Consider the following 20,103-nt stretch of genomic DNA (forward strand, 5'->3'; position numbering starts at 1 on the left):
AGACATCAATTGTGCCCTTTAAAGGAACAAAAGTTGGATTTTGCCATTTGTGTGAATGACACACAGCACAACGAACAAACACTTGAAAACACACAAGGTAGAGGCAGAGTTTTGCACCAGCACACTTTTCTGATCTTACTCGCTGTATGTCTCACAAAAAACAAGTCACCTAGCCGTAAACATTAACAAACACACATTACAGCCGACAGGGGGATTATTCTGTTTGAGTACAATCTGTAAATATTGACCAATAAGATTTTTCTTCAGTATGGGTGTGTACAGAAATAAAGGTTTTGTATTCGACAGTCTGACGGTATGTTTTATCTAGAAATGGCTCATTTTTGTTAACTGCGCAGGTGGATGAGATCAAGGCGAAGGACCGAACGATCTTCTCACTGGAGAAGGAGCTTGAAACAGCGACAGGCTACGTTCAGAGATTACAGCTGCAGAAAGATGCTTTGGATGAGCAGCTGTTTCTGGTCAAAGAGGCAGAATGCAGCCTGGGAAGCCCAAAAAGAGAAATCCCCGGACGAGCTGGAGATGGAGCCGAGCAATGTGGGAGTCCGGTAATGAAAATGACAATGTCTTCACTGACACAATGAATATGTACTTCTCAGAATTTTTGTTTTGTGATTAATCTGCATTTAATCCACAGTGACAAGGTAGTAAATTACCCACTACTTTCTGGTCTCTCTCTCTCTCTCTCTCTCTCTCTCTCTCTCTCTCTCTCTCTCTCTCTCTGTTCCTCTGCTGCTCAGCCTCTGGTCGGCCTTTCATACTGTCTGTCTCAATTTACCCATTTCTTGTCTATCAGATTGGGGTATTTCTGATGCTGCCCATTTTTAGCTTTCCTCTCTACTAGACAATTTTACATTTCAGTACGGATTTTTGATCTCCAATTTTCCCTCTGAAGCAAGGCATCCCTCAGGGATCAGTTCTCGGTCCATCATTATTCTTTAACTACATACTTACCCTAAATACAGTGTTATCATTTCTACCCAAATTAAATCCAAATGTAATATTTACAGAAGTTGCATTGCCCAGCTCTGTCATCCATGCATTTGACTTTTCACGTCTGGATTGCTGTAATGCCCTTTTTATTGGATTACCTGCCAACTGCCGGATTGCAATACATTTAAAGCTTGAATCTTAAAGCCTATTCTGTCTGATCTCCACTGGTTACTGGTGTCTTTTCGCGTTAAGTGCAAAATCTTACTGCTCACCTTTAACTCTCTATGTCAGGGGTCAGCAGGTAAATTTGGTATCAGGCCAAAAAAACAAATTCACCGCTAGATGGCGGGCCAGAATATAGTCAAAGGATAATTTAAGAAATTCATTGATGAAAAATGCAACTAGAATAGCCTACTTTTAAAAATATAGTTATTATATAATTATATATTATATATAATTACATAATAGTCATATAATTATTTAATGTAGCCTATTTAACGCGCTGGGGGGGTACGCTATTACGTCGTGTCGTGTGACATTTAAGATAGCTAGATGGTGAGAGAAAATGGCACTATCCTGACTTAAACTGAGACATTTATTCAAGAAATTTATTATAAACTGAAAACAATTAGGCTTACTAGACACATTTTATGTCAGAGCGGGATCTGAGCGGGATTTGGTTTACCGGTGAGCATAATGTGAGTGGAGTGTTTGCTTGGACCGTGAGCGACTGAGCGAAGCGCACAGTCATTGAGCGAAATATTAATAGTAGGCTGAAAAAGAGCAGTTATGTTTCAGTCCGACATTCTGTGACATTACAGCCAATGTTTTTAGTTATTTTTTTATTTAAAGAGTGCCTAAAATAACTATAATAACTGATAAAGTATATTTGATTTTCGTTACTTTATTTCCGTGAACATATGCCATAGTGCAACATTCAAAATAAACGCACAAAAGATGAAATGCACTATGAACACCTTTGTTATTACTGGGGTTATTAAAAGAAACAGGCTCTAAAGAAAAATAGACCAAAACAAGGGGAAATGCGGTCTTAAAACGTCAAACCTCAATAGTTACAGCATTTTAGAATGTACTTTTAGAAACTTGGACAAAGTAGCTGCGTCTTCGAAGGCTGCATGCCTCCTCTGGAGATCACATTTGACATCGATGTTTATTCAGGTTTTATTTCAGAAAAGAAACTGTTACATTGGGTAAGTGACACAATGTCTTCTTAAGAGAAATAAATATAAATGTTATAATGTTTTTTTTAACTGAAATGAGCCTGTATCAAACTTCTTGTCGCTCGTGCACTTCCGCAAATGGACGAGGCGTTTGTAGTTGAGGCGCATGCCATTGTGCTATTATTCAGGCAAATGCGGTGTACATGGGACAATAATCCAGCAGCAAAAAAGTAAATCAACAAGAGGGCTGAGCGAGTGACTCTGAGATTGAGCGAGCGGAGCGGAATTTTCAGAAAGGCGCTCTCCGTGAGAAGTATTGATGGCTCTGCTCCCCGCCATCTCTGTAAAGTGCTTCTCCACACATCAACCCAGTCACTTTTGTTTTCTGTCTCTGGCCTTCTGTCTGTCCCTAGGTTTTGACTCTCTTCTGTAAGGAGTGCTCCATTATCACTATCTATGAATTCAAAACTCAACCCACAACACTTTCTTGTTATTGGTCAAGCCCCGAAGGGGTGGAGACCATTATTGAATCCGTTCGTTTTCTTATTATTATTCTTCCGCTTCTTCTTCCGCTATGGAAGTCTATGGCAGCCAGCCCAGAACCGTACGTAGGAACGTTATGAAACTTTGCATACAGATACTGGACCAGCATTATCCAGAGTAAATTTGGAGTCTCTAACTCAATCCCTCTATCGCTACCAACTGTCCAAAGTTTCACATACATTTTTGCCCATAACTTCTGAACCGTACACTGTAGAAACAAAATTATTTTTCCCTATGAATCCTGAGGTTATTCCCAATAACTCCATATCAACATGAAACTTGGTAGGTGTCATCATAAGCCTGACCTGAGGTAACATGCTGTGTTTTGGCACAGCACCACCTAGTGCAATGTTTCCCAACCCTGCTCCTCGGGCACATCTTCCAGAATGTTTTCGTTCTCTCCCTATATGAAACACCTGATTGATGAGTTGAATCAGGTGTTTTATATAGGGAGAGATCTAAAACATTCTGGAAGGTGTGCCCGAGGACCAGGGTTGGGAAACACTGACCTAGTGGTCCGAAGTTACGAAAATATTTGCTTATAACTTCCGAACGGTTTGTCCAAAAATAAAAAAAAGTTTAGTTAGATGTGGGGTGTCATGCCGAGTCGAACGATATCCAGTTTTCCCATGTCGGCTTTTTGGGGATCGGCCATATTGAATAATGTAGCAAAATGCTGTATTTTACGAACATTTAGTGGTTTACTATACGCAGAGGTGGAAAGAGTACTGTAAATGTGTACTTAAGTACAAGTACTGTTACATTGCTGAAATTGTACTCAATTACAAGTAAAAGTACTGGTGTTAAAAAAGTAATTGAGTAAAAGTAAAAATTACTCTTCTCAAAAACTACTCCGAGTACTAGTTACTCGTTACGTTTTAGGTGGTGTTATTTAATGAATTATTAATAATCAAATTTGGAGATTGATATAGACAATAGCTACTTTTAACAAAACACATCTTTACCTTACTGATAAAGCATATAACTGGATACAATTCAGACAAAATAACCATTCAATGTGTCGTTCTGTCTGTCTGTCTGTCTATCATGAGCTCAGTTTTCCAGTTAAAACCATTTATGCACTTTCAACACTGTTCAATCATGTGTACTAGACCCCACAATGCAGAAATGAATAAATAAGAGCCCCAACCAAATACTGCATGCAAAAAATGCAAAACATTTGTAACCTAAATGGCATTGGATTAGCATTAACAGTCATATCTGTAGAGGAGCTGGCTGATCAATTATTCAACCTCAAGCCATCCAAGATGTATGTGACATTATTTCTTAGGTAGAAAATAAAGATTTTTACCTGGAGTTGTGGTCCATGGTTTTCATGGTTCATGTCTTTAAAAGTTCAAAATACAGATAGAGGCAACATAAAAGTAATCCCTGCGGCTTCTTCCTTTGGTGACTTTCAAGCTCTCAAAACCGCCGTTTGATACGCGCCCTGCCTGCCGCACATGTTCGTCCTCCTCCATGATTAAACTAAATTGGCGGCAGATGTCTTTTGAAATCTGTGTGACGCAAGTTTTCTACGCGCGATTTGAGTGGACGGGGTCACGTGACGGGACTGATTATTCTCCTTAGCCAATCACATAAAGATTAAACATATAAAGTAGTGACGACAATGTGAGGAAAAATAGCGCAGTAAAAGTACTGATACAGCACTAAAAATGTACTCAAGTAAAAGTAAAAGTACACTGTTTTTAAACTACTTAAAAAGTACAATTCCTGAAAAAAACTACCCAATTACAGTAATTTGAGTATTTGTAATTCGTTACTTTACACCACTGACTATACGTCACAGGCCAAATGTCAAAATTTCCATGGTAATTGGCCAAAAAGTGACAAAAAAGTTTGGCTCATGGTAATTTTTTTAGTTTTTCTGAGTGTATGCATATGTTCCAAAATGAGACGACTCCGTTTTTAAAAAAATTCAAAAATCATTTTTTTTAGTTATTATGGCTTAAATCAAAACAAACCAACTGCAGTTTGATTGATATTAATTGGAATGCACAATAAAAAAACATTATTTTTGAAAATATTTAAAAACAGAATTATCTCATTTTGGAACCAAACTCTTCATATGCTTATAACTTCTAAACGAAATGAGATATCTTCACCAAAATTTACACGTTTATTTATGGGCACAGTCTGAGAACACACAAAAATGGTGGTGGGGCTGTACTACCTAGTGGCCTTATAATTAAACAAAACGTTAAATAGGTTCAAATTGACTTCAAAATTGACACTAGTTTGTAGTATCATCATTGGCACATCTTGTTCCCCCCATAGAAATTTGGTGACAGCACCACCTAATGGTCAAAAGTTATAAGCAATTTTCTTGTGTTCTATCTGCCGTTCCCTGTGTTATTAAAACTTGGTTTTCGAAATGTGATAATCTGACATGTCCGAAATATTTCCTCAGTCTGCTATTGTGGGCGTCGCCCATTTGGAATTTTGTCGTAAAATGTAGTATTTTAGAAACACAATGGCGGATTGCTACGAAACATAATATGGTTCATTAAGGTCATGTTCTGAGAGGACCTGTAAAGTTATAGGCCAGCGCCCCCTATTGGTCAAGAGATATTACAAAATTTATTAAAATGCTTGTAACATACGAGGAAATCAACATAATGTTATTCGATTCACATTAGTATATTTGACAGGCAATATTAATTAAGTAAAACTTTTAAATTCTAAAGCAGCCCCCCCGGCCAGGCAAACAATGCAAAACAGTATGCAAACGGTGGTGAGGAACCCAAAACTCTAATCGAGAAAAAAACCCTCAGGAGAACCCAGGCCCAACCAGGGGATTCCAGTTCCCCTCTGGCAAAAGCTGCTGCCTCTGCACAAGCTTGAGAGAGCTTGCACAACAAGGCTAAATAAAATAAATAAATGTACTCGTAAAGTAGATTATAGTTTAAGATTATCATTAATAATCTAATAGCATTTGAAATTTTTTGGTGAAGACGTGTCAGGTGACCGCGTCCTTCTTTATCCAGCTCTATCATCTCAGCTCTTGTCAGGTCCCGCTCTACCATCAGGTCAGGCCATGAACTGCATCCTGCTCGCTGTGGTAACCTTGGAACAATGAGACAATGAGCTCTCTGGCTGAGAGTAGAGTACTGTTCTGTACTCTTTGATGCAACAAGTACATCAGTTGTGTTTTTGGTTCCGGTTGATCTAACTAATGCAGCCTAAACCCTCAGAAAATTTATATTATGGAAGAGTAGTGTATGCAAGATTAAAAAGATGCGTCTTTAGTCTAGATTTCAAATGTGTATGGCTATATGTTTCCCCGCTTATGTGATGCCCTCTTTCTGTCCATGTACTTTCTTTATTTCAATCTACTGCATGTAATTCTCTATTCTTTTGCTTGTACTTTGTTTTTCAACGTGTATTTTGTCTTATCGCCTTTAACCTTATTATTTATTATTCTCAGGTTAAGTAAAGTAAGTCAAGTCCAGCCTAAATTATAAGTATTTCAAATACTCACAATTTGGTCGGAAGACTCCTTTGTGGTATGTTCTTGCTCACTGTCTAAAACCACTAAATTAAAACCTAGATAGGCAGTTTTTGTAATCAATTATATTTCTTTTAATTTTAATGAATACAATAATGACGGTTTCGAACAAAGGTGTATTCAGCTTCTGGGCTTCTTATCTTCAGCTGTGCTTCAGCTTCGGGGTATTCTGATGGTCCGCAGTATCCGAGGTGGCTGTCGGTTCTTCTGTCTCTTATATCTTGTAGTGTCCTTGAACTAACTTAACCCAACCACGAGCCTTTCGTGCCTGGTTACACTGGTTAAGAAATAACAGACAAAATAACAGTAGGCAAAGTAATTGCACTTTATTGACATTATATAAATCTAAGTCTTTTTTGAATTCACATTGTTAAGCATCACTGAGCTATGGAAAAGGGCTATATAAATGATTAACATTATTATTACACGAGGTGCTACTAGAGCACATTTTAAACTGATGGGGAGTTTTCCAGTGCATGCAAATTAAGGGTCCACTCCAAATGAACACAAAAAGTATATTGAAGTTATCCAGGATTCATTTTGTGATTAAAACAGATTTTCTGCCGTCCACAAGTGGCGTTTAATGAAGCATTTATAGATGGACTGACCCCATACTCATCGTCTGTACATTTCAGTTACAAATTTCCCGTAAACGATGCTGTTCACACACTTCAATGCGTTCGCCACTGTCTTTGTTCATACGTTACAATCTGGTGTTTTTCTGCAATGGTAACAGCAGCAGTAGGTGCACGATTACGTGTTTTCATTTTAGTTTTCGTTTAATGACTTTTTGGTGTTACACAAATCAGCTGGAACTGCTCACACTAGAGTGCCTCACAAAGATGAGACAGTCAGCTCACGCTCTGAGAATGTTTCTTATTCATGGACATCTCTGAGCTGTTGCTGTGTACTGAGCAGATGTATGTATGTATGTTTGTCAGGACATGAGGAGAAACCAGAGACGCATGTCTGACCTGAAATCCACCATCCGCAAGCTGGAAGACCGCAATTCAATCTTAGTGGATGAAAGAAATGAGCTGGTGAGTTTATTTGTCTGTACATATACAGTTTTTGATTTAAGAAAATCTTTATACAGCTTGGGATTGTTCTTAACCTTCCTTTTAAGTATTAAAGACAAACATGAATACATTACTTTTAAAATGCTATTCCAGCGTTACATGGCTTTAAAATCTGAATTGTGGATTCTCTTTTCTTGTTCTCACTTGCATTTAGCTGAAGCGTGTCCGAGAAACAGAGAAACAATGCAAACCGCTGCTGGAAAAGAATAAAATATTGAGCAGAAAAAATGATGACCTGAGCCAATCTCTCCAGCGGCTGGAAGACAAAGTCAAGTCCTTAACCAAAGAGAACAATGAAATGGTATCTTACTGTCACTGTAATTCAACTCCAGTATTCATCTTTATGCATTCTTGTCAATACAGTAGATACAATGTCTTCCAGGGCTGTACGTTAACTTTTTCTGCACATAGCGCTGGTGCTACAGAGGTTTCAAGTTTTGTAGCCATGTGTTGGGCAAGTTACTATGGAAATGTAATTAAATTATTGATTACTGATTACTCCTTTTAAAAGTAATCAAGTTACTGGTCTGATTACTTTATTTCAAAAGTAATTAGTTACACTACTCGTTACATTACTACCCCCCACCCCTCAAAAACACAAAATAACCTCTTTAGCCTTCTCAAGACTAAACTTTATTGGGAAGTGCATACTCTACTCTATCTCGTCTTTAATTCTTTTAATACATTCTTTCTGCTTATTCCATACTAAAGCCTGTCATGAATAATAATAATAATAATAATGAAACTCTGTGACATTTTAACTTCAAACATTCATATGTTAACTAGTATTTCTAAACCTGCATACTCCATAATGTAAAAAGTCTCTCCTTAGTTTCTTATATCTTGTATATCTTAACTAGTGCTTCTGCATATTTCTATGATGATTTCTTCATCATTTAACAAATATAACAGCGTTAGAGCAGCAAAAACTCGTCTGACAAAACATAACATGTTGCTAATAGCAGCCTGGCACTCGACAGTAGAAGTTGATTCATTGCTCTCCGTGCCCGGTGACGTCACTTTCTCCAGAAGTGCTGTACTGCCCTTTCAGGTTGTTTTTCGTGGGCGAGAGGGTTTTGCTCACCTCCGCATGACCAACAACGCACAACAATGTTCTTGCCTTTGACAGAAATAAACTCAAAATAATGATTGTATTTCCAGCTACAGAACGCTTACGTTTCTCTCTCTCCATACTGAGTTTGTTTTCGCTGGTAGTACCGAAGATTGTCTTGTGATAGGGAGATGTATGGGTCTGTAATACTTACACGAGAGGCACCTCAGCCAATCATATCGGGTGTCTAGTCTCCTTGCCTGCGTTCCGCGCGGCGATAGCATTGGCTGTTACGAGTTTTTATCTTAAGGTGGCAGGCTTTCCATGGAGTAACTTTAATAGTACTCTCCGCGCAGGCGCGTTTCAGTTTGATGACGTCGCGGGTGCGACAGGCAGGCATCGAGACTTTGAAAAAGCTATTTCGCTTTTTACAATTGAAATGATAAAACGATACAACGGCAACGATGTATCGCAGCTGTAACGTATAGTTACCTGGGCTTGGAACTATAATCTAATTACTATTTTAGGAATTATAACGTGTTAAATAACACCGTTACTAAAAAAGTAATCAAACTACAGTAACGGTCCTTTGTCAGTTCCCTGCCTATTTATGTGGTGACCTGCACTTCAAAGATGACCACAGACTTTTTATACTTGTGCTACAACTGTTTGGCCTGCACTACAAACAGTGTTGGGCAGTAACGACATTAATGTTACAAATACAGATATATTAGGGCCATGATTTTTCCCGAATTCCTGTTTCCTTTTCGATTTTTCTGTGTTCTACGTTTCTCGTTTTTTTTTACTACAGAAGTAAGATATTTGTCCACATAAAAATACTGTAGTATACTATATACCTTAGTATTTACTATAGTAAACTGCAGTAAAATGTGTAGGTACTATTGTAACGGTACTTGCACTATAACTTAAACAAGGAGCCAGGAGTAACAAGAAACGTATTTAACAAACTTATTTAATAATACAACAAGGTACATGGAAGGACACAGGAACACAGCATCCGTATACATAATAACATAATACAATAACCGACAAAGAACTCAGGAACAGACAGAGCTGAAATACAGAGGGGAACTTAATTAGGATGAAAACAGGTGCGGGACTAATTAACTAATGATCAACTCAGGCAAAGGAACACAGAATACAAAACCAAACAGACTAAAACTGTGACAACTATAGTGTTTTTGAATCTTAATTTTGTAAATATTAAGTTATACTATAGTGTTTACTACAGGTTATCAATTAACTACAAGTAAATTACCTTCCCATCTGGTTCAGATTAACCAGACTTTTATTTTGGCACACACAGTGTGTGTTTGACGGAAGCTTCTCAAATAGTGAAATGTTCGTAAAATAAACTTTTAGAGCAGCTCTGGCGGTGAAGTTCATGTGTTCATGTTCTCATACAGTGGTATGCAGACAAATCCACAAGGGTCACGCGTGTTGTATGTTAAACTGTGCAACTCATTCACTCAGACACGCGCAGAACAGCCAGATGACATATTTAAGTAAGAGGATTCCTTCCACTTTTTCCCACATCAAAGAAATCATAGGGCTCTAGGACTCAATGCAGCCAGAAAACAAGTTTTAATCGCAAAAACGAAAATAAATAGTGGTGCAAAACGGAGTGCACGTGTGCTACACTGGGAAATGTATCGCAAAGACCGATTTTTTCGTAGCATGTGCGACATATATGTCGCTCTGTACAGCCCTGTCATTCAAACGTTTAGGCTCACATGTTTCTCGTGATCTTACAAATCTTTTGATCTGAAATGAGTTTTGAACAAACATATTACTTACTGTTATTGAAAAACTGAATTCTACAGCATTGTTGTTGTGATGTATTCAGAAAGACAAAATCGGTTTTCATCCTCCACTGAAGAAGCTGAAGTCTCTGAATGATCTGGATCAGGCCACTGATGACCAAGAGATTGAGTTCCTGAAGCTCCAGGTCCTAGAGCAACAGAGCATGATCGATGAGCTGACACGAGTGAGTCTTCCTGTCTGCAAATGGGTTTTTCCTGTCAGTCAGTGAGTGTTTCCTGTCAGCGAGTGAGTGTTTCCTGTCAGTCAGTGTGTGAGTGAGTCGGTCAGTGAGTGTTTTCTGTCGGTCAGTGTGTGAGTGAGTCGGTCAGTGAGTGTTTCCTGTCAGTGAGTGTGTGAGTGAGTCGGTCAGTGAGTGTTTCCTGTCAGTCAGTGAGTGTTTCCTGTCAGTGAGTGAGTGTTTCCTGTCAGTGAGTGAGTGTTTCCTGTCAGTCAGTGAGTGTTTCCTGTCAGTGAGTGAGTGTTTCCTGTCAGTGAGTGAGTGTTTCCTGTCAGTGAGTGAGTGTTTCCTGTCAGTGAGTGAGTGTTTCCTGTCAGTGAGTGAGTGTTTCCTGTCAGTGAGTGAGTGTTTCCTGTCAGTGAGTGAGTGTTTCCTGTCAGTGAGTGAGTGTTTCCTGTCAGTGAGTGAGTGTTTCCTGTCAGTGAGTGAGTGTTTCCTGTCAGTGAGTGAGTGTTTCCTGTCAGTGAGTGAGTGTTTCCTGTCAGTGAGTGAGTGTTTCCTGTCAGTGAGTGAGTGTTTCCTGTCAGTGAGTGAGTGTTTCCTGTCAGTGAGTGAGTGTTTCCTGTCAGTGAGTGAGTGTTTCCTGTCAGTGAGTGAGTGTTTCCTGTCAGTGAGTGAGTGTTTCCTGTCAGTGAGTGAGTGTTTCCTGTCAGTGAGTGAGTGTTTCCTGTCAGTGAGTGAGTGTTTCCTGTCAGTGAGTGAGTGTTTCCTGTCAGTGAGTGAGTGTTTCCTGTCAGTGAGTGAGTGTTTCCTGTCAGTGAGTGAGTGTTTCCTGTCAGTGAGTGAGTGTTTCCTGTCAGTGAGTGAGTGTTTCCTGTCAGTGAGTGAGTGTTTCCTGTCAGTGAGTGAGTGTTTCCTGTCAGTGAGTGAGTGTTTCCTGTCAGTGAGTGAGTGTTTCCTGTCAGTGAGTGAGTGTTTCCTGTCAGTGAGTGAGTGTTTCCTGTCAGTGAGTGAGTGTTTCCTGTCAGTGAGTGAGTGTTTCCTGTCAGTGAGTGAGTGTTTCCTGTCAGTGAGTGAGTGTTTCCTGTCAGTGAGTGAGTGTTTCCTGTCAGTGAGTGAGTGTTTCCTGTCAGTGAGTGAGTGTTTCCTGTCAGTGAGTGAGTGTTTCCTGTCAGTGAGTGAGTGTTTCCTGTCAGTGAGTGAGTGTTTCCTGTCAGTGAGTGAGTGTTTCCTGTCAGTGAGTGAGTGTTTCCTGTCAGTGAGTGAGTGTTTCCTGTCAGTGAGTGAGTGTTTCCTGTCAGTGAGTGAGTGTTTCCTGTCAGTGAGTGAGTGTTTCCTGTCAGTGAGTGAGTGTTTCCTGTCAGTGAGTGAGTGTTTCCTGTCAGTGAGTGAGTGTTTCCTGTCAGTGAGTGAGTGTTTCCTGTCAGTGAGTGAGTGTTTCCTGTCAGTGAGTGAGTGTTTCCTGTCAGTGAGTGAGTGTTTCCTGTCAGTGAGTGAGTGTTTCCTGTCAGTGAGTGAGTGTTTCCTGTCAGTGAGTGAGTGTTTCCTGTCAGTGAGTGAGTGTTTCCTGTCAGTGAGTGAGTGTTTCCTGTCAGTGAGTGAGTGTTTCCTGTCAGTGAGTGAGTGTTTCCTGTCAGTGAGTGAGTGTTTCCTGTCAGTGAGTGAGTGTTTCCTGTCAGTGAGTGAGTGTTTCCTGTCAGTGAGTGAGTGTTTCCTGTCAGTGAGTGAGTGTTTCCTGTCAGTGAGTGAGTGTTTCCTGTCAGTGAGTGAGTGTTTCCTGTCAGTGAGTGAGTGTTTCCTGTCAGTGAGTGAGTGTTTCCTGTCAGTGAGTGAGTGTTTCCTGTCAGTGAGTGAGTGTTTCCTGTCAGTGAGTGAGTGTTTCCTGTCAGTGAGTGAGTGTTTCCTGTCAGTGAGTGAGTGTTTCCTGTCAGTGAGTGAGTGTTTCCTGTCAGTGAGTGAGTGTTTCCTGTCAGTGAGTGAGTGTTTCCTGTCAGTGAGTGAGTGTTTCCTGTCAGTGAGTGAGTGTTTCCTGTCAGTGAGTGAGTGTTTCCTGTCAGTGAGTGAGTGTTTCCTGTCAGTGAGTGAGTGTTTCCTGTCAGTGAGTGAGTGTTTCCTGTCAGTGAGTGAGTGTTTCCTGTCAGTGAGTGAGTGTTTCCTGTCAGTGAGTGAGTGTTTCCTGTCAGTGAGTGAGTGTTTCCTGTCAGTGAGTGAGTGTTTCCTGTCAGTGAGTGAGTGTTTCCTGTCAGTGAGTGAGTGTTTCCTGTCAGTGAGTGAGTGTTTCCTGTCAGTGAGTGAGTGTTTCCTGTCAGTGAGTGAGTGTTTCCTGTCAGTGAGTGAGTGTTTCCTGTCAGTGAGTGAGTGTTTCCTGTCAGTGAGTGAGTGTTTCCTGTCAGTGAGTGAGTGTTTCCTGTCAGTGAGTGAGTGTTTCCTGTCAGTGAGTGAGTGTTTCCTGTCAGTGAGTGAGTGTTTCCTGTCAGTGAGTGAGTGTTTCCTGTCAGTGAGTGAGTGTTTCCTGTCAGTGAGTGAGTGTTTCCTGTCAGTGAGTGAGTGTTTCCTGTCAGTGAGTGAGTGTTTCCTGTCAGTGAGTGAGTGTTTCCTGTCAGTGAGTGAGTGTTTCCTGTCAGTGAGTGAGTGTTTCCTGTCAGTGAGTGAGTGTTTCCTGTCAGTGAGTGAGTGTTTCCTGTCAGTGAGTGAGTGTTTCCTGTCAGTGAGTGAGTGTTTCCTGTCAGTGAGTGAGTGTTTCCTGTCAGTGAGTGAGTGTTTCCTGTCAGTGAGTGAGTGTTTCCTGTCAGTGAGTGAGTGTTTCCTGTCAGTGAGTGAGTGTTTCCTGTCAGTGAGTGAGTGTTTCCTGTCAGTGAGTGAGTGTTTCCTGTCAGTGAGTGAGTGTTTCCTGTCAGTGAGTGAGTGTTTCCTGTCAGTGAGTGAGTGTTTCCTGTCAGTGAGTGAGTGTTTCCTGTCAGTGAGTGAGTGTTTCCTGTCAGTGAGTGAGTGTTTCCTGTCAGTGAGTGAGTGTTTCCTGTCAGTGAGTGAGTGTTTCCTGTCAGTGAGTGAGTGTTTCCTGTCAGTGAGTGAGTGTTTCCTGTCAGTGAGTGAGTGTTTCCTGTCAGTGAGTGAGTGTTTCCTGTCAGTGAGTGAGTGTTTCCTGTCAGTGAGTGAGTGTTTCCTGTCAGTGAGTGAGTGTTTCCTGTCAGTGAGTGAGTGTTTCCTGTCAGTGAGTGAGTGTTTCCTGTCAGTGAGTGAGTGTTTCCTGTCAGTGAGTGAGTGTTTCCTGTCAGTGAGTGAGTGTTTCCTGTCAGTGAGTGAGTGTTTCCTGTCAGTGAGTGAGTGTTTCCTGTCAGTGAGTGAGTGTTTCCTGTCAGTGAGTGAGTGTTTCCTGTCAGTGAGTGAGTGTTTCCTGTCAGTGAGTGAGTGTTTCCTGTCAGTGAGTGAGTGTTTCCTGTCAGTGAGTGAGTGTTTCCTGTCAGTGAGTGAGTGTTTCCTGTCAGTGAGTGAGTGTTTCCTGTCAGTGAGTGAGTGTTTCCTGTCAGTGAGTGAGTGTTTCCTGTCAGTGAGTGAGTGTTTCCTGTCAGTGAGTGAGTGTTTCCTGTCAGTGAGTGAGTGTTTCCTGTCAGTGAGTGAGTGTTTCCTGTCAGTGAGTGAGTGTTTCCTGTCAGTGAGTGAGTGTTTCCTGTCAGTGAGTGAGTGTTTCCTGTCAGTGAGTGAGTGTTTCCTGTCAGTGAGTGAGTGTTTCCTGTCAGTGAGTGAGTGTTTCCTGTCAGTGAGTGAGTGTTTCCTGTCAGTGAGTGAGTGTTTCCTGTCAGTGAGTGAGTGTTTCCTGTCAGTGAGTGAGTGTTTCCTGTCAGTGAGTGAGTGTTTCCTGTCAGTGAGTGAGTGTTTCCTGTCAGTGAGTGAGTGTTTCCTGTCAGTGAGTGAGTGTTTCCTGTCAGTGAGTGAGTGTTTCCTGTCAGTGAGTGAGTGTTTCCTGTCAGTGAGTGAGTGTTTCCTGTCAGTGAGTGAGTGTTTCCTGTCAGTGAGTGAGTGTTTCCTGTCAGTGAGTGAGTGTTTCCTGTCAGTGAGTGAGTGTTTCCTGTCAGTGAGTGAGTGTTTCCTGTCAGTGAGTGAGTGTTTCCTGTCAGTGAGTGAGTGTTTCCTGTCAGTGAGTGAGTGTTTCCTGTCAGTGAGTGAGTGTTTCCTGTCAGTGAGTGAGTGTTTCCTGTCAGTGAGTGAGTGTTTCCTGTCAGTGAGTGAGTGTTTCCTGTCAGTGAGTGAGTGTTTCCTGTCAGTGAGTGAGTGTTTCCTGTCAGTGAGTGAGTGTTTCCTGTCAGTGAGTGAGTGTTTCCTGTCAGTGAGTGAGTGTTTCCTGTCAGTGAGTGAGTGTTTCCTGTCAGTGAGTGAGTGTTTCCTGTCAGTGAGTGAGTGTTTCCTGTCAGTGAGTGAGTGTTTCCTGTCAGTGAGTGAGTGTTTCCTGTCAGTGAGTGAGTGTTTCCTGTCAGTGAGTGAGTGTTTCCTGTCAGTGAGTGAGTGTTTCCTGTCAGTGAGTGAGTGTTTCCTGTCAGTGAGTGAGTGTTTCCTGTCAGTGAGTGAGTGTTTCCTGTCAGTGAGTGAGTGTTTCCTGTCAGTGAGTGAGTGTTTCCTGTCAGTGAGTGAGTGTTTCCTGTCAGTGAGTGAGTGTTTCCTGTCAGTGAGTGAGTGTTTCCTGTCAGTGAGTGAGTGTTTCCTGTCAGTGAGTGAGTGTTTCCTGTCAGTGAGTGAGTGTTTCCTGTCAGTGAGTGAGTGTTTCCTGTCAGTGAGTGAGTGTTTCCTGTCAGTGAGTGAGTGTTTCCTGTCAGTGAGTGAGTGTTTCCTGTCAGTGAGTGAGTGTTTCCTGTCAGTGAGTGAGTGTTTCCTGTCAGTGAGTGAGTGTTTCCTGTCAGTGAGTGAGTGTTTCCTGTCAGTGAGTGAGTGTTTCCTGTCAGTGAGTGAGTGTTTCCTGTCAGTGAGTGAGTGTTTCCTGTCAGTGAGTGAGTGTTTCCTGTCAGTGAGTGAGTGTTTCCTGTCAGTGAGTGAGTGTTTCCTGTCAGTGAGTGAGTGTTTCCTGTCAGTGAGTGAGTGTTTCCTGTCAGTGAGTGAGTGTTTCCTGTCAGTGAGTGAGTGTTTCCTGTCAGTGAGTGAGTGTTTCCTGTCAGTGAGTGAGTGTTTCCTGTCAGTGAGTGAGTGTTTCCTGTCAGTGAGTGAGTGTTTCCTGTCAGTGAGTGAGTGTTTCCTGTCAGTGAGTGAGTGTTTCCTGTCAGTGAGTGAGTGTTTCCTGTCAGTGAGTGAGTGTTTCCTGTCAGTGAGTGAGTGTTTCCTGTTAGCCAGTGAGTGAGTGTTTCCTGTCAGTGAGTGAGTGTTTCCTGTTAGCCAGTGAGTGAGTGTTTCCTGTCAAGTCAGTGTGTGTTTCCTGTCAGTCAGTGTTTCCTGTTTATGAACAAGCTCTCTTCTGTCTGTGTTTTTCAGGACAGAGAAAAGCTCTTGAGGAAGAAGAGGCATAAACGCAGCAGACCTTTAAAGGTGTGACCACTGCCGTGTGTTTTTCTTCATTTCCTCATAAAGATACTAGTAATGGCACTTTTGAACTATTATAAGTCATGTGGATGTATGACACTTGACAGCTGTGGGTCAGTATAAACTGTCTTTATATGGTAAAGAGCTGTCTGAAGAATTTTCATGAAAGTAATATGAGCAAAACACCCAGAAGAAGGAACATGAGGATCTGTGAATAATGAGAGTGTCTGTTCCTTCTTTTATTCCATGATAAAGTTCATTTTTACCCACACTTGCTCATGTGGTCCTGTATGCAGAGACACATTGTTGTAGATACTTTCTACGGGTACGATGAAGAGTCGATGGATTCTGAGACCTCCTCCGTGGCCTCGCTGCGCATGGATCGAACTCCAGCAACACCAGATGAAGATTTAGATGAGGTGATCTTACATGTTTGATGTACGTGGTGTTTGTTGTACTAGATTCTGTTTAATGGGTTGATCATGTTCACGTGTCGTTCTGCAGGGGCTGGCGGCTGAAGAGTCTGAGTTGCGCTTCAAGCAGTTGACTCGGGAGTATCAGGCTCTTCAGAGAGCTTACGCCATCCTGCAGGAGCATAATGGAGGCGTACTGGATGCTGAAGCGGAGGCCAAGGTTCCTGAAATTCTTCTCAAAGGCTATATACTGTATGCTGGACATGCTGTCTGGCCCATATGAATAAAACAAACTTGACATTGTCTGTCCGTCCTGCAGCACAGGATGACGTGAAGCCGCATCTCTTTTCTTGAGCAGCTTTACATGTCATGAGTTTTTGTGTTCTCTGAATCAAACACTCAGTCTTGATATTGACAGCGTAGTGCTGTAGCAGTCACAAAGATACAGCAACACAATCTCATTGTGTATTGTAACAACACAGTTCTTAGAGAACGAGCTACAATAGCTGTAGTCCTGACCCAACATGTCCTCAATGATGTTGATTTGAAAAGACCATTGAAAGGAAGTGCTGTTTGTTCATGGACACACTGGTCATACGAGCTGATTCATTTACAGTACTTGTAATTGATGTGTTGATGTGTCTCATTAAACTGTAGGCCCATGAGCAGCTCCAAGCAGATGTTCAGCGGTATAAAGCTAAGATTGAAGACTTGGAAAAAGAGCTTTCCTTAAAAGGACAGGTAAAAGATTTTCACATATTGACCAACTCAATGCTTTACAGTACACTCAAATCAACATGTGAAGATATGATTCTTTCAGCGGCTGTGGTTCATACGCTTTCTCTCTCTCACAGGACTCCAAATGGGTGGAAGAGAAGCAGTTGTTCCTCAGACGTAACCAGGAGCTTCTGGACAAGGTGCGTGTGAACAGAGTGATTCTCACCGTGTCTTTATATTTTTTAGATGAAATAATTGGATTTAAAATCAAAACATTGTTCTACATTAAAGAGAGTGTAGAAATGAGTTCATTGAAGTTTAAAACAGCATGTCGTGGTGAAGAGACTGCAGCATCATTTTATCCCTTAACACATGAAGGTGAACGACGAAGAGCATCTTTTGGATGTCCTATACCTCTTAGGGATGCACCGAAAGGAAAATTCTTGGCCGAAGCCAAATAAAAATGAAACACTTGGCCGAATACCGAACACCGGACATGGTTTTTTGCATTTCTTCTATATATTTAGCAATATTTTTCACTATTGCATAAACTGAATGGTCAAAATGTGCCTTTTTGCTTTCAATAAAATACAATATAACTTAAAATACAGTATCTCACAGAAGTGAGTACACCCCTCACAATTTTGTAAATATTTTATTATATCTTTTCATGTGACAACACTGAAGAAATGACACTTTGCTACAATGTAAAGTAGTGAGTGTACAGCCTCTATAACAGTGTAAATTTGCTGTTCCCTCAAAATAACTCAACACACAGCTATTAATGTCTAAACTGCTGGCAACAAAAGTGAGTACACCCCTAAGTAAAAATGTCCAAATTGGGCCCAAATTGAGAATATTTTGTGTGGCCACCATTATTTTCCAGCACTGTCTTAACCCTCTTAGGCATGGAGTTCACCAGGGCTTCACAGGTTGCCACTGGAGTCCTCTTCTACTCCTCCATGACTACATCACGGAGCTGGTGGATGTTAGACACCTTACGCTCCTCCACCTTCCATTTGAGGATGCCCCACAGATGCTCAATAGGGTTTAGGTCTGGAGACATGCTTGGTCAGTCCATCACCTTTACCCTCAGCTTCTTTTGGGGTCGTTATCATGTTGGAATTCTGCCCTGCGGCCCAGTCTCTGAAGGGAGGGGATCATGCTCTGCTTCAGTATGTCACAGTACATGTTGGCATTCATGGTTCCCTCAATGAACTGGAGCTCCCCAGTGCCCGCAGCACTCATGCAGCCCCAGACCATGACACTCCCACCACCATGCTTGACTGTAGGCAAGACACACTTGTCTTTGTACTCCTCACCTGGTTGCCGTCACACACGCTTGACACCATCTGAACCAAATAAGTTTATCTTGGTCTCATCAGACCACAGGACATGGTTCCAGTAATCCATGGCCTTAGTATGCTTGTCTTCAGCAAACTGTTTGCGGGCTTTCTTGTGCATCATCTTTAGAAGATGCTTCCTGGGACGACAGCCATGCAGACCAATGTGATGCAGTGTGCAGCGTATGGTCTGAGCACTGACAGGCTAACCCCCCACCCCTTCAACCTCTGCAGCAATGCTGGCAGCACTCATACATCTATTTCCCAAAGACAACCTCTGGATATGACACTGAGCACGTGCAGTCAACTTCTTTGGTCGACCATGGCGAGGCCTGTTCTGAGTGGACCCTGTCCTGTTAAACCGCTGTATGGTCTTGGCCACCGTGCTGCAGCTCAGATTCAGGGTCTTGGCAATCTTCTTATAGCCTAGGCCATCTTTATGTAGAGCAACAATTCTTTTTTTCAGATCCTCAGAGAGTTCTTTGCCATGAGGCGACATGTTGAACTTCCAGTGACCAGTATGAGAGAGTGAGAGCGATAACAACAAATGTAACACACCTGCTCCCCATTCACACCTGAGACCTTGTAACACTAAAGAATCACATGACACTGGGCCCAATTTGGACATTTTCACTTAGGGGTGTACTCACTTTTGTTGTCAGTGGTTTAGACATTAATGGCTGTGTGCTGAGTTATTTTGAGGGGACAGCAATTTTACACTCACTACTTTACATTGTAGCAAAGTTTCATTTCTTCAGTGGTGTCACATGAAAAGATATTATAAAATATTTACAAAAATGTGAGGGGTGTACTCACTTCTGTGAGATACTGTAAAATTGAGCAAAACAAAGTAAATTCAAACAAAAGATTGAGCCCTCTCCCTTCATGAATAGCCTATATTAATTAGGCCTATAACTGACTGCTAAAAGAATGTAATGTAAGTTACTCTGTACCCCTACAACAAAACAGTTCATTAAAAACTGTCATTCCACATTGCAAAATGATTTGAGAAAAAAAACATCCAATGCAAGCAGTTCTGACTGATGATGATTGACAACCATTTCAGCTCACGTCTCTCCTCCAAACTCCGCCCACAAAAGCTGACCGTTCTCTCAGAAGGTGCACAGAACATACTTTGACAAGTTGTTTAGTACAGGGAACTGTGTGCACGCGACCGCTGTATGATGTCAAAGGATGTCGCGAGCAGCGGGGCTACTGTCAGACAGCCCGCTTCCGTCTGAAGTAAAGTTACCGACCGGTAAAGACGCTTTCATTCGGACATTTCATTCGGCCGCTCTCTAACAACCAGACACCATTTACACGCTCGCTTTGAACTTCAGCAGATTCTCTTCACCATGACCATGTCCACCAGCTTTCCTTTGGCTCAGTGGTTAAGCGTGGCGCTAGCAACGTCAAGGTCATGGGTTGGATCCCAGGGATTGCACATAGTCAGAAACAAATGTATAGTACAATGCAGTGTAAGTCGCTTTGGATAAAAGCATCTGCCAAAGTCATCAATTTAAATGTAAATGTTGAGTTGCTGATTTGATTTGATTTACCTAAAAAACGATTAAACGGGCAATTGAGTGTAATGTCTAATGTGTTGTTTTCTGTTCTTTGTGTAACTTTATGTTTGATCAGGTTGAAAAGTTGCAGAACGAGAATGGAAAAGTGCACCAGGAACTTCAGGACTCGAAAGATCAAAATGAACTGCTGGAGTTTCGCATACTGGAGCTGGAGGTCAGATCTCTCTCTCTCTCTCTCTCTCTCTCTCTCTCTCTCTCTCTCTCTC

At 41.7% G+C, this 20,103-nt stretch overlaps 1 protein-coding gene across 2 annotated transcripts in view; it reads left to right on the plus strand.

Moving 5' to 3' along the window:
- jakmip2 (janus kinase and microtubule interacting protein 2) overlaps positions 1-20,103 on the plus strand; it is a 59,416-nt gene that overhangs the window by 22,386 nt on the left and 16,927 nt on the right. For both annotated transcript variants that reach the window (XM_057359511.1, XM_057359512.1), the window contains exons 4-13: positions 357-566; positions 7,146-7,244; positions 7,438-7,584; positions 10,202-10,342; positions 15,791-15,844; positions 16,135-16,257; positions 16,343-16,471; positions 16,909-16,992; positions 17,106-17,168; positions 19,953-20,051. In XM_057359511.1, the coding sequence (XP_057215494.1) occupies positions 357-566; positions 7,146-7,244; positions 7,438-7,584; positions 10,202-10,342; positions 15,791-15,844; positions 16,135-16,257; positions 16,343-16,471; positions 16,909-16,992; positions 17,106-17,168; positions 19,953-20,051 (1,149 nt within the window). The remainder of the gene's footprint in view (positions 1-356; positions 567-7,145; positions 7,245-7,437; positions 7,585-10,201; positions 10,343-15,790; positions 15,845-16,134; positions 16,258-16,342; positions 16,472-16,908; positions 16,993-17,105; positions 17,169-19,952; positions 20,052-20,103) is intronic.

The sequence above is a fragment of the Triplophysa rosa genome, linkage group LG19, assembly GCF_024868665.1.
Source record: "Triplophysa rosa linkage group LG19, Trosa_1v2, whole genome shotgun sequence".
Lineage (NCBI taxonomy): Eukaryota > Metazoa > Chordata > Actinopteri > Cypriniformes > Nemacheilidae > Triplophysa > Triplophysa rosa.